Source organism: Molothrus ater, chromosome 2 (assembly GCF_012460135.2).
Source record: "Molothrus ater isolate BHLD 08-10-18 breed brown headed cowbird chromosome 2, BPBGC_Mater_1.1, whole genome shotgun sequence".
NCBI classification, from domain to species: Eukaryota; Metazoa; Chordata; class Aves; order Passeriformes; family Icteridae; genus Molothrus; species Molothrus ater.
The window spans coordinates 21313047-21328282 of NC_050479.2; the positions used below are offsets into that span (position 1 = coordinate 21313047).

Below are 15236 nucleotides of genomic sequence, written 5' to 3' on the forward strand. Positions count from 1 at the left end.
TAATTCTGGAATGAATAGTTTATTGTACTTTAAGATGGAATGGTTGTCAGCTTCACAGGTGAGGAAATAAGTGTAATAGCAGTGCTTCTCCAAAGCCAGAAAAAATATACACAACTGACTTGCTAGTGGATTAAAAACCCAAGTGAGAAATGAGGCATTATTACTATTTGGAAATTATGTTCAATTTCCAGAATTCTTAAGTATGCTTTGGAACTTTTATGGCCAAAAGTTAGATTGAATTATATGTGTGAGGAAAGAGGGACATCCATTACTGTTTAACTAAAACGGAATGTGTGAGGAAACAGGAGTATCCATTGTTATTTCAGCAAAAGTCCTGTTTAATAACAAGAATAAGTAATTTTTTCACATATGCTGATGTTTAAAAAGGAAATACTGTCTATTAATTCTGAATGTGTCTTTTTTATAAAGTAAATGATACAATTTTTCAGTGAGACCATTTGTCATAGGGATTATCTGATGAGTTAAGTATGTCTGGAATGTTTATTTAACAGCTCATTTACCAATTTAAAATAATGCAGGTAAATCATACAGTAAATGAATGAATGATGTCCCCTCCTCACACCTCCAGTTTTATTTCTGGCAAATAAGTGATGGCTCATGTGGCTATATATTGATAACATGTCTTAATTGCTATGAATTTCCCTTATTCTTCTGATATGCTTTTAATTTTTTTTTAGTGTCACTGCTTACTTCTATGTAAATTTTGTTTCTGCAGTTTCCTTGTATTTTGTCATCAATTTTTTGCTGACAGAGACATTTAAAAAAGGGTAGGAATTAAAAAGTAGGAATTGGTAAACAACAAATTGGTCTTTCAGAAGCATTGTTGCAAAATCTTCATTGATTCACATTACTTGGGACCAGGATATTATATAGTGAATCCACAAGGAAACCTTAAATTTAATATTGGAAAAGATTCAATATTTAATCTTATTCAAACTCTGACTATTGTGTGTCCTTGACTCTAGAGTCAGCACAAAGACAACTCAAGGAATACTATCTCAGTTGATATTGACCAGGAATTGAACCAGAATAGTGAAATAAATCAAAAGGGTAGCTAATTGCTTTTTGACATTCTAAAAAAAACCCCTATAGATTTCTACCACAGTGTAATATATCATTATGCTTTAATTACATTTAGTCCAAGGAAGTGTTTGTGTCCCATGGTGGTAGATATCAATATTAGAATTTTGAAGAAAGATTCAATGTGTCAAAGCATAATTTCATCATCTGAGAATTATCTAGCAATGAAAAAATATTCAGTGTTTCATCCATGCAGCTCTGTGGTGACTCTACAAGGCCACTTGTAGAACCTCAATGTTTTACACTCACTGTATATTTAAAGTGAGTGACAGAAAGAAAACTGATAATCTGGTACATTTTGATAAAAGCTTCATAATGTTTGTGAACTACTAAAACCACAGAATAATGACAAACTAGATGCTAACCCATAATTTTTATGTCAGTAGAGTTTGAATTTCTAGAATTTACAAGAAGCCATATCAGTTACAGGATGTCTTTGCCCGGATTTTCCTCAACGTATTTAGAGTGTTTAATCCAGTTTGTGAATGCCTCATAAAATCATGAGGGGAAGATAACCTTTACTTTAATGAAGATAATTTTTCCCTTAGAATATTTTCATTTTTTTCTAAATTCTAGATCCATCTGCTCCACCAGCTCCATCTAATATCAGGATTGCCAATATCAGTGCAAACAATGATGGGAGTGTAAATGCAGTGATTACTTGGGATCTTCCAGAAGAGCCTGATATCCCAGTGCACCACTACAAAGTCTTCTGGAGCTGGACATACAGCAAATATGTAATTCCAGCAAAAAAAAAGAGAAGGAAGATTACAGATGGGGTAAGAAAGAAGTCAGTAACTGGGACAGAAGTATGGTTTATGTTTATGCAAAATAGAGTGTAAGTATAAAATATGTGATAATTTCCAGTGATTTCAGCCACTGGTAAAGTAATAGTCCTAATTTTTAGTATCATGAAGCCCATAGAATATTTTGATCTGTCAATCCTTTTCTTACATTGAAGTCAGGGAGGGAAATAAACTTCTGCCTTAGAATACAGGTAAATACAATAAGATTTTTCAGGGAAGATGAATGAAAAGTTAGATGCTGTTAGCTGTCTAAATTTAGGCTTATTCAGTTAGTGCTTCTTAAAGTGTTTATTTTATTTGAAAGCCTGTCATTGTCTGTCACATTGTTCTTTCACTATGCAAGTAAAACTTGTGACACAGTCATAGAGTAATCATTAAACAGTCAGTGTAGGTCTGAGGGAAAACCACACTAAACTCTTTAAATAAACTGCTGTACCAAAGATCTGGAAATATTTCCTTAGCAGCAAGTTCCTATGAGTTTCTTGAGTAATATGTTAAATATTGCTTTACTGGAAAACTTTTTGTTGTGATATCCTTAAGGATATTGTGTATTATTTTAAAGCAATTAATAGAAATCGATAGCAATTACAGAAATCAGTTAGACATGACTTGATTCTCAGTGCTTTTGACAGTGACACTTTGGCCCCATGTCAATGTTAACACTTTGTTTTGGCTCTGGCTGCCCATTCCACTGTGATGAGTGACAGTCAGAGGGACACAATTCCCCCTCTGTCCCTCAGTCACCAAACCCTGACAGAAATAAAGGCAGTGAAGGCTGTGTGATGAAATCATGCAAGTCAGTTTGCACAGAAAGGAAGGCTAGTTCTTTATTGTTGTTTAAAAAATAATTGTGGCAGGATAGGAGTAGGGTTGGACTGTGCTCCATAGAAAAGTTTGCGTTCCTCAAGGAACCTTACATTGGGTAAAGACCTTCAGGAAAGAGGCTTCAGCTTAAAGATAACAGAGAGCTTTCTCTCTACAAGTACAGAGAGCTCTCTCTCTCAGTACATCAGAAACCCCAGAGAATTTTAAAATTGAGCTGGGTCTTTAGGACCTTTCTGTAGAGTACTTCCTACATACAAATAATAGTAAACTAGGTCCATTAGAACATTAGGGTAATTGAGATGGAGTTCTGACCTTGAGTACAGGGAAATACAAGGTGTATTTTATAGAAAAGGCAGGTTCTTACAATATCTCTCATATTACTCCTGACTTGTACTTTTTCTTCTGCAGCATGTCATGAAACTGCACAGCACTGCCAGTGAGATTCAGGACATTCCAGATGACGTTGCTAATCAATGGTCATTTGAATATTTTAGCAACTCTTAGGCTAAAGAATGGCAAATACACGAACATATAAAAAACAAAAAAAAGGAAAGGTGGAAAATTCTTAATTGTTAAAGATCACTGAAGATTATTTTTGTCCAGTTTTTACCTTTAGATGTAGCCCAACCCAGATAATTTCTTACTGATTTCCATATGAGCTCACTCCAGGTAGACAATGAATTAGTTTGACTACAATATTGAGACTGTTAATCAAAAATTATAATCAATATGTCAGCACTAAACAAGTAAAGATAATTAATACTAAATACTTTTTGGCAATCTCCTTTTATCATCCTAAATGTTAAATATAGGGTGGTTACCTTGGTACACAGTTATCTTTTTTACTCTATATGGACTGTCAAACTTGAAAGGCACAAGAAATTCTAACAAAAACATGGAGTAATATCTTCAACCTGGCATATGGACTAGAAGGATATTTTTATAATTAAGTCTAGTGAAATAAAATATAAGGCTGAGAAGGCTGGACTCTTCTTTATAGTATCATGTGCCTTGCCTTAATGAATGGGTTTTTGACTGGAGAATGATAAACCTGATCTGTTGTTTCCCCATTTTGTACACTTCCATGACATTGGAAATTGGTTTTTTTCTGTTCTATTTTGCATTCTACAGAAGAAAAAGTGTTCTTTCCAATGAGAGGGTATTTTTGGGTGGTGCATGTTTTTAAAATTTTTATTTTCAAGAATTTAAACAAATAGAATGTATTGAAAAATTTATTAAATGTTGGACTTTAGCTATCTTCAGACTGACTGTCTCTAGAAAAAAGTTTTCAATTGCTTTACTAACACAGAAATTGTGGAATTAAGTGCTTAAATTCCTTTTGCTAAAATGATTTTGGCATAAGAGAAAAACCTTGTTATATAGAAGAAAGCCCCATTGGTTTTGCCTAAACAATAGGTTTGGAATTGCCAAGAAACTGCCAAAATTATGCAAACATCAAGTAGGTTTGTATTTTTAAAATGACACAGAAAAACAGAGCCCAATTAAAGAAATCTTTTGCAGAAAGGAAATTTTGCTCTGAAATTTATATATGAGTTTTCTAACTTCAAAAAGGTAGTGTGCCTAAGATAACAAGCCTGCTTTTAATAAAGGCATGTGTTTCAGCAATATTATAATTGCTTTGTATATTTATTCTATTATAGGCCCAAAACTATGTGGTCCTGGAGGGGCTCCAACCCAACAGCAACTACAATGTGGAGCTGCAGGCAGTGACACGTTGGGGTCAGATACGCCTAAAAAGTGCTAAGGTGTCTCTCCATTTTAGCACAACTCAGGACATCAGGAATAATAGTGAGTAATCAAACACCTGAATGCTTTCTCTCTCCTTTATCTGGAATTTGAATGTTTTATATAATGATATCTTAAATTGAAAAAAAAAAAAATTTCTTTAAGTAGGCTGTTCCACAGCACAGTGATCATCTCCTGGTCAAGTTGAGTAACCTTTTCTTGTTAAATTTCTTATTTAAAAATTGGTGACAATTTTTGCCTAATTCTTTGACTTAGACTCTACTTACATAAAATAAACAATTGCAAAGAAAATGGAAGCCTTTGCATAACTGTTGTCTTAATATTTTTTAGATTCAATACAGCTATAGATACTGACTGTGTTTTGAAATGGATGGAATAAAACCATTTTTGTGTGTCTTAACTGGACACTATTAACCTGCAATGTTTTCCAAAATCCTGTCTATTTTCAGTAGCCCTTTAAGTCAGATTCTTGGAACACAAAAGCTTGTGTCTACTATGAGTTGATATATAGAACACTGGCTCTTCTTTTAGGGAATCTGAAACATTCCATGTCTGTCAACCATGCTTTCTCAAAATATTGCACATATGGGACCCACATTCAAATTAAAATCTCAAGGTGTTCAGATGATGGGTCTTTAGAACCTCACATCCTAAGTAATGTAATTGCAAACTGTATCTGAATCTGGCAGAGCACCATGATTCTTAGCCTTGTTCAAATGCTATTTATACAATTACAGTACAATACTGAGTTACTGCCCCAATTGCTGATTAACTAATACAGCAGAGTTCTGAAAATAAGATGTTAAAGAATATGATTTTAATTATTCTGCCCCGACTCCATTTCATTTTGTATTCATTTACATTTTTTCTTTAAAGTACACTCACAGTTTAAACTTCTACCCATTTTCATAAGAGATCTGTAATTACTTTCAACCTCACTAATCAACTGCTGTTGTTGCCATATTCTGTTTGGGCATACATAAAATATTGTAATGTGATTATTAGCTATCCCAGACCTTCTTGTCTGTGGTTGGTATTAATGGACCAAGAAGAAAAAATAAGCTGAAGTATCCTTCTTTTTCCTATATTAAACTAATCTTTACTACTCTTTTGGGTCATCTTGAGAGACAGCAGAAGGTCCAGTTTTCATCTCTTCCATGCACTGAGTCTTTACTTCAAATCCATACCAGAATATCAGCTTGAATCTCCACTGTCTGTATGTTAGGCAAGTTTGAGTTAAATCCTCAGTGAAGCCCAATGTAAGTAAAAGAGTTCTGCCTTATCCTTATTGGCCCTCCTAGATTGTACCTGTGCTTTTTTCCATCCCCTAGAAAAGGAGCTTAGTTTGCAGGACTGTGCATGGTATCAAAATCTTGCAGTTATCACATTAAGTTCTCCTTCTTTTCCTATATGCACACAGGAGATGTAATAGAGGGAAAAATAGCTGTGGGAACTGGCTGTTTAATTGCATGCAGTGAGCCATTGAAATCTGCTAGGAGTGTGTCATTGGTGTTTGAGAGATTTCAAATTTTGCTGTTTATTTTTCTAAGAATTATTTGTGGGTTTTGCTGCTTTTTTTTTTTTCTTCTCCACCCCAAAATTCAATAGATAAAGAAGCAAAACTTTTTTTCCACACTGTCCCCCTGCCCAATTTCCTGCTCATTTTAATAACGTTTCTGTGAAGTTCTGGCTCTTGGTGCTAACTTTAAGGTTTTTAGTTTTCAGTGCAGTCATTTTGACTGTCATATCACCACGACATCCCAGCTTTAAATAAGAACTCAACTCACAGCTGAGTTTATGTTAAATCAAAGAATCCTGATGGTGGGGTTTTATCTGTCTGAGGTTGGTCTGTGCCCTGCTAAGTGGGAGAAAATTCTAGATGCTATTGGATACAACTAGCCAAAGAGAAAATGGGCAAGCTTTTGAAGTTCTTTGTCTCATTTTATTATTAGTATAGCTTTATAAGTCTTTCCATCTTGGGGGCAGAGATAATTAATCAAATGACCTTTGTCACGCTTTATCAGTACTCCTGACATTAGGTCAGACCATCATAATCTTTAAACATGATAGCAAATAAAGACTTTCCATATAACAAAAGCCTTCTAAACTGAAGGTGAGTAACTGAGATACGAGCATGTCATTTTTTGTACCATTTCATATCTACTGTGAGAAATCCTTTCACTGGTAGGTCTGTATTAGCTCTCTGTGGCCTCACTAATGTTCTGACCCTCTTGGTCTGTGTCTCCTCTGGGTTTGTGTTGGGAGAAAATCTTTGTTTCAGTTTTCCTTCTTCAAGCCATTGTGTTTTCAGAATCTGATACAGGTCACATCTGAGTTATTACTTATAAATTCCCCACCAAATGGAGTTCATTTATGCTATACCTCACATGTGACTGCACTGCTTCATCATTTTCTGTCCACTGCAGTGGAACCTCTTTCATTTCATTGTCACAACTAGATATAAATTCCTTCCACGATTTTGCTTGGATACCCTGCCCTCTCCATGGTTGTTTTGCTTCAGAAAACAGACCATCAGTAGTTTTTGTGAGGATCTGCTACCTACTTATGTCTAATTAGTACAGACTTTCTAATGCCTTCTGCTTTATTTTGCTTTACTGGGGTGACTTCTTGTACTAAAAGGATCATTAATTGTTGTATTGTATTTTAAACTAGAGTAAAACTACATTGGGAACAATATCTTTTTGATCTTGTTTACTTCAAGAATTTTGACTGTTCAAATTATGAACATCCATTTATTTAATGAGCAGTATTTTCTCTTTAACTGCAAATCAGTTCTTGTACCAAGTAAAACACATATTTGTTTGAGTATTTCAGTAATAAATTTATAGAAAATATTTGAGCCTCCCTTCTCTTAAAGCCCTGAGGTAAAGGAGTCAAGATTCTTTGAACCTAAACCACTGATATCACTCACTTTAATTGATAGAGCACTCTATCAATGAGAGATGTATTTAGGACTTTTTGGACATCTTTTTAAATGGCTAGATTATATTTTACATAGAAAAGTAAGTAAAAACTTCTCCTGGAGGAGATGCAAATTCATCTTCTATATTTCACTCAGGTTAGTTAGGTACATAGCCAGCCCTGCTTGATGTAATTTTGAGAATACTCAGAAGCAGATGGAGACATATGAAAAAGAAACCAAAAATATTGCCTGAAATATTATCTAGGACATGACATCTTTGGCTTGTCTTTATTTTGGGACTTCCATGGACTTTGGGAAATAATTCCAGAAGCAACATGCCAATTTTGCTGAAGTCCCACTGTCAGATACTCAGCTCAGTGTGGAATTAAGCTCTGGTTTTTAGGTGTCAGGTCCTATTGTCAGAATAGAGATAGCCTGTACCCCTCTGAAGTAATTTAGTCCTACACACTTCTGTGAGCTTTGACCTCAGCCCTCTGGCATTCCATTTCCCCACACTCAGAAAGGCATTGCCTCACTGTATTTGTGTGCTTCACTTCTGGGAAATGTACAAGATTCTTGCTTGATCTTTATATAGAAATATTATAAATTGGTGTCCTGGTTTTTTGTTGAAGTGGAGCAGACAGAGAATAGCAAAGGAGAGATTTAATAAAATTAAACTAATTTAAATTGAGGAATACCTAATAGATTTTAGTTTGTACTTCTCTCTATAACTTTTTCATTTTCATTTGGGTAGTAGTAACTTTATGGTTACCTTAAGAAAGAATTTAGTTAAGTTTGGTAGTTTAATTTAAATTATAGAAAACAAACAATCTTATCAGATTCAGCAAAGGGCTGAGAAAGTAAAACTTGGCCATAAAGCAAGTCAGTTTTAATTGAAGCTGCATATAAGGCAAAATGTTCAAGTTTATATATTACTCCTGGCGATTATTGAAACCTGAATCTTTCCCTCTTTCTCTCAAGTTTGTAGTTAATAATTTGCCACTTCCTTATTATTGGACTCTTTAGTTTAATTTAGGTGTAATATTGAATTAAATACAGCTTTTTTTGTTGGTTATAATCTGATCCTTCTAATTAGATCAGATACATTTGCAAGTGTGCAATGAAAAGTGCAGTTTGAATGAACATTTCTTTCTTTTCAACTGAAAATATCTGTAAGTACTGTCAACCCTGCTAAATGATGATAAATTTATACCAAACAAAATGCTTGATGAAGGACATCCGATTGCAATTGCTTGTTGGAAGCAAGGCACATAGCACCAAGGGAATTGCTGAAAGAAAATTCTGCTCTTGCAATGCTTTCCTAAGCCTTCACCATTCACTGTTGGGAACAGGAAAGTGGGCAAGACAGATCTTTAATCTGACCACAATGTTCATATATAACATACCAGAGGGCTATATTTACTTTGATGTAGTAACCACATGTGGCACTCTGTGTGTTACATTCAATGCTGTCCTTGGATTTTGTGCATGTTCAAACACTGCATGAATATAAAGACTGTGAAGTATTGGAGAGAACTACTGGTAGATACTGTGACTGTTTAAAAAATCATTGTGTTAACATTTCCTGTTCTTTGGGATATAAATACAGTCCATTTCCTCATTACTCTTCAGAAAATTTACAGACATTTCCCTATGAAAACATATTTATTTTTTTGGTTACTTTCTAAATTTGACTGAATTTCAAATGAGTGATTTTTCAACTATTATGGACAGTTTATTCTTTATATTTATTTCATTTAGGTAAGAAATGGAAATAAGATCATTTGGAATAAAGATACTATTATTTTCTGAATTACACCAAATTTAGTACAGCCATTATACAGCCCTGTAGTTAACTAAATAGTTTCCTGATTGTTCTGTGCATTGCAGAGGAACGGACACCTGCTGGGAAACCACAGAAAGGACTGGTAGATCCTTACCCAGCCTTTCAAAGAAGGAAAACCACTCGTTTTCTTAAAATTGGAACTCCCTTCTATCAGGACAATCAACTTCAGGTCAAAGTTTACTGGAAGAAGACAGGTTTGTCAAATTTTGCTTTACTATTTTCTCCTAAGGAGGACTCTTCCCATCCATCTCAGAGTTGTAGAACATTATCACAATATTACAGTTGAATCCTACACCCATCCCTTCACCCCTTCATCTTCACATTGGAGGGAAACATTGCCTCTCCTCTTTGTGCTATGTCTGTGTATATGTCTTACAGGAGGAAATGACATGAGTCAGCTATCCAAAAATTATAGTCAGTCATGCTGGGACACTGAATCTTCACAGAGCTGAAACAAATTTTATTTTGGTAGGAATTACCTTTGTAAAGTTTTAAATTGCAGAATTTGACATTACCCACAAAAGTTCTGAGGAAAATATGAATGTTTAGCTTTATGCCAAACTTTATCAGTCACCTTGATTTAGAACAGAATGGATAGTTGGTCACAGCTAGAAAACATTTTGAAGTTGGTTTTCTTCTAGGCTGCATCCTTCTGGTTTTCAGAAAAGTCTTAACAACAATTTTATGGTTTAGTTCTCCAGTCAGTCAAAAGGAAAATGACACAAATTTATAGTGTCTATTCATATTCAGAAATCAAAAAAGGGATTTTCCTTTCTTGTCGTCTAAGAGCATATAGGCTGCTCCAGTTCAGCCATAAAGGCTCATATGCTGTTATTTCAAAATGTGCTCACACTGTTCATTTTTTAACTTGGATCAATCTACATGTGTAGCAATACCACTAAATTAAATCCATTCAGTTCTTGTGCTTGAAATCAAGGGCTACAAAGTGGATAGTCATGCTGTCATCTTGAATTTTTCAAAGAATTTCAGAAATATTTAAGTGCTTTTGGGTTTAGATGTGTGTGGCAACACCCTGAAAGAGGACAGACTATATAAATGTTCAATTATGCTATGTAACACAGGAGTATGTCACACTGGATATTGTGGATTGTGAGATGTGTCCTTTGCTTCTTATCCTTTGCCTGCCTTTTTAAATGGTTACCTTCCAGGCCCTGCTATGCCAATTACTTTCAAATCCATCCTTATTCCTCCCTAAAACCTGCAAGCTTTGTTTCAGCTGAGTACGTGCACATTTTGCATATTTGTCCCTGTCTTGGCTATGTTAGTTTTTTTTTTCTTCCTGTCCCCATTTTATTTCATTTTTGGGTTGCTTCATGGAAAGCTGGAACAATTTAAAGTTTAAATAAAAGTTGAGTCAATTTTAATCAGGAATGTTCAGTTTACAAAAAAAAAAATGTGGTTTTTGTTACCCAAAGTGAGATTTATATATTCTGAGCTTTGTCAGGACTGATCACCTTGAACTTTAGCCTCTGCAAGTGAGATGTCAACTCATTGTCCAAGCTTCTTTTATTGCTAGAAAAGAAAAGCAGGTGACTTCTGTAGCAATTCATCCCCCACAGCAGCAGAATTGCTCTCTGGAGATGCCTCTCTTCTTTACTGAGAACAGAGGGGAGCCTAGACAGCTCATTTGTAGAAAGCTTAGAGATGCCTCATGTCTCTCTGTGAGCTGAGGTTCTATTCTTGGCAGTCTGTGCTGAAAAAAATGAGGGGCAGGATTCAAAGATGAGGAGACAATGATGTCTCGCACAGGCGTCAGACAGGGTTGTGCAACTCACAGTCTGCAGATTCAGCCCAGTGGAACAATCAATCCTGCTGCAGCTGTTTTCCTGCCAGCCTGCTGCCAGAAGAAAGAGCATGTGTCCTGTGACCAGAATGCCAGCACCCCTACTGACATTCACCTTGTGGATAGTTTGCCAAAGTTAGTTATACTTAATGGAGAGAAAATCCTGGGCAGAACAGCAATAATCTTGTTCCAACACAGATATCTTAAACTAGGTGGCCACAATTTATAATGGTATTATAGTTATTGAACTTAGAGGCATTGCATCATAGAAACCTAAATGTTTCCATCTAAATCTGGAGCAGAATCTTACTGTCTGCTACATACCTGGAGGTAATATTTGCATTAAAGGCTATAAATGTCTATAAAAGGAAATAATGCAGTCAGCATCCTTATAGTGACTCAAAGTTTGGAAATAAGAGAATTTCAAAGTGGTGTAATTTCCAGAATTGGAGAATGTCATAGACAGCTATGTCACAGACCTGTCAAAAATGGCATGGATTTTCATGCTGTCACCCTGTGCCAGGGGTGTACTAGCTGAGTTACTGAGTTGCTGAGTGTAGGGTGACTCATCTTGTGTGGAGCTGTGTGCATCCAGTGGCAAAAGGGGACACCCAGAAACCCATTTTGGCCCTGGGCAGGGGGCAAATTCTGTGAGGTGCACTGGGGTGTTTAGGTACATGCCCCAACCCTGCAGTGGAAGATGCCTTCCTTTTCCTGCAGAATAACCAGCGATAGCAAAGGTGTGTGAAGAGAGGCAGAATATGGCAGTTCATCACTCTTACCTTCCTTTTTGTCTTTTTTAAAAAGAAAATATCAGTATTCTTAGTGACAGCACAGGCAGTAACTCAGCAGGAACATTGCCTTGTGTGGAACTGAAATATAGGAGCCAGCAGCTTTTATAAGCTCTTGCAAGGGTTTGGAGATTATGCAGTGCATGGATGAGGTACTGTAAATTTGCTAGTAACAATTTACTGCAGAGCAGGTCTGTGTGGCTGTGCAAGGAACACAGCAGGAAAATCACATTGTCTTCATGAAAAACAGCAGTTACTGAGACAGCTGTGCTGGGAACTGAATCCATGCATCTTTCACCTTTATGAACTGCACTAGATTGTGTTTAGGGAGTTGTAGGAGGTAGTAGAGTGCAGCAACTATAATAGGAAATACTGAGAGAGACCTTACCTGAGCCTGCTCAGTGGCATGGCATCTATTTTTATTGCAGGTAAGCAATTAGAGTTCAAATAGTTCCTGACAAAAAATTGATGTGTTTGTCTCCTACATAGTGGGTGAACGTTTAAGTCTCTGTTGTTTGCACTGATGTTCTCATTTTTGTGTAGTTTGCTATTAAAAATCAACACCTTTTTTGGTGGAGAAACACAACCATTCTGTAGTCCTAAATTAGAATGTGTAACTTTAAAACAGAAAAGTTAAGAGGCCAGCATGAAACATGTGAAATAAGTAGGTTGATAAGCATAAGATTTGCCATGATAAAAAAATAATTAAAGAAATAAATGTCTCACGATTAAACACGTTGGGCATTTGTAAATTGATCAAATTTCAATTGGTTGTAGTAGTCTTTGCTTTGTCTTGTATAGTTTTCAAGTATTTTTGGACTTTCTGTGTTAGACTTCATAACATGAACAGGAGATGGTTGCAGAGATGATGAAATAAAAAAATGTTATTTAGATTTTGGATGGGGTTTTTATTAATATGAAGATTTAAACCAGTATATTATCACAGAATTACAGAATGGCTGGGTTTTGAAGAGACCTCTGGAGATGATCTAGTCCAACCTCTCTGCTAAAGTCCATTCACTTGGAGTAGATTGCACAGGATCACTGTCAGGCAGTTTTCAAGTATCTCCAGAGAAAGAGACTCCACAACCCGTTTGGGCATCCTGTTACACTGTTTTGTCACCATCACTTAGATGAACTTAGATTACTCTGTTTCAGTTTTTGCACATTGTCCCTTGTCCTGCCACTGGGCACAGCTGAAAAGACTGTGGCCCCATCTACTTGATACCCATCCTTAAGACACTTGTAAGCATTGATAAGATTCCTTATCAGTCTCCCTTCTCTAGGCTGAATGGGCCCAGCTACCTCAGCCTTTCTTCATGAGAGGCTCCAGTCCCTCAGTCATCTTTGTTGCCCTCCACTGGACCAGCACCAGGAGCTCCATATCTCTCCTGTGCTGAGGATCCCAGAGCTGGACACTCCAGATGTGGCCTCACCAGGGCTGAGCAGAGGGCAGGATCACCTTCCTGCTGGCAATGGTCTCCCTAATGCCCCCCAGGATCCCACTGGCCTTCTTGGCCCCCAGCACCCACTGCTGGCTCATGGACAGATGGTTGTCCACCAGCACCCCCAGGTTCTTCTCCACAGAGCTGCTTTCCAGCAGGTCACTCCCAGCCTGTCCTGGCACAGGGGGTTGTTCTTCCCCAGCTGCAGGACCCTGCCTTTGCTGAAATCTACAGAACTTTGTTCAACCCTACAGTTGCCCTTGTTATGTTGAAATAGTTTCTTTTAGCTGTAATGAAAACTTTAATAGCTGCTATAACAGCAGTCTTTCTCTTAGTAAAAACAGTTATTACTTTTCTATATTAATAACCTCTCAGTTTTTTATTGTATTCCTAATTCAGTGGTCATACCATTCTATGCAGACCGGAGATTTTCTAAAATTTTTTAAAATTTCCTCCTCAACTAAGATGGTTCTCTAGAAGAGTTTTTTACTGTGTCTCAACACTGTAGACTGACAGGATACTACAGATTACAGAAACAGAAGGAAAGACCTGTGTGGATCGCTTATATCATTTAAAGAAACACAAACATGCTCCTAAGGTTATTTTAGATGATTTCTTTATTTTTATTTGTCCCATTTTAGCTGAGAAGCTATTTTGCTTTTGAATTTGAATCATTTTACTCAGTCTAAGGAGCTAAATATAGGTCAGAGTCATAGAAGAGTTTAAATGGGCAGGAGGGACTTCTGGAGGGCAGCTGGTGCAACCATCTGCTCAAAGTCAAACTAACTGTGAACTTAAATCAAGTTATTCAGTTCTGTCTGTAAGGCCCTGGAACAGATATTGTCACTGTTTTTTCAATTCATCCTCCATCAATACAAGCCTGCAGAGGCCATCTAGGTTTATTGCAATGTGCAGGATTTACAGAAGGTATGGTGATGTCTCTTGACTATTCAAAGATAGTTCCTCCATGACTGAGGATGTTTTCCTCAGTGAACTTTGCAGATGAGCCTCTGGGAAGGCAGGTGAAAAGACCACAGTGATGCCATCAGGGCTGAATCTCTTAGTTTTATGTCATCCTTCTGAACAGAATTCATCAGACCTCTGTCCTGTGCAACAACTGCATCAGAGGGAGTGTTGCAAACTATTATTAAACTAAACTATTGCTGAGTTTGTTATACAGGAAAGGAGTGACTGCATATCAGTACTCAGAAACTGAACACAGTGTTTGAATAAAAGTCCAAGTAAGGGGATTGATTTCCATATATATGCATCATAATGTGCCACAATTTGGTAAGAAGGAAAGACTTATCTGGGCCTGTTCTTCAAGTGTCATTTCTCAAGTCCCATTAACTTTAGTAAGCATAAGGCATGAATGGAATGTAGAATCTGGACTTTACATTAAAATAAAGCTCTTTCTGAAATAATCTTTCAGTTTGCATGCTTTGGTATGATGACAATAATCACTTCAGGATGTATGCTAGCAAAAATACCTCCACACTTCAAGCAGTACAAGGTACTTAGCAAGTGCACATGATGTTGCTAGACAGAGTCATCCAAAAGCATGTTATATATGAATACAATAGCTTCTTTTTGAAGGAAAAAAATGTCTTTTCCTTGCTGCCTTTCACTTAGGCCTGGGATTAGAGAAACAGTGCATTCCTTAAGCAGCATGAATCCCCCTTTTGTAAATGAAAAGTAGAATGTGTTCCATGGCCAGATATTTTGGCCATCTTGATGTATGAAATTAGAAATCACCAAGTAGTGGAATCAAATTAAACAAATCACTTTTAACTCCTTGGTGCTGAGGTCACAGAGTACCATCTGTTACCAAAAATGGATGCACTCTGAAACCCCTATTTAAAGGGATTAGATACTGGGGATGATTAAGAACCTCAGTGTATTGTGCAGTAGCCAAGACTGAAAGTGTG

At 36.5% G+C, this 15236-nt stretch overlaps 1 protein-coding gene across 1 annotated transcript in view; it reads left to right on the forward strand.

Moving 5' to 3' along the window:
- ANOS1 (anosmin 1) overlaps positions 1–15236 on the forward strand; it is a 132289-nt gene that overhangs the window by 93009 nt on the left and 24044 nt on the right. Inside the window, exons 7-9 of the mRNA XM_036388256.2 lie at positions 1678–1880; positions 4394–4541; positions 9313–9462. Of these exons, the coding sequence (XP_036244149.1) occupies positions 1678–1880; positions 4394–4541; positions 9313–9462 (501 nt within the window). The remainder of the gene's footprint in view (positions 1–1677; positions 1881–4393; positions 4542–9312; positions 9463–15236) is intronic.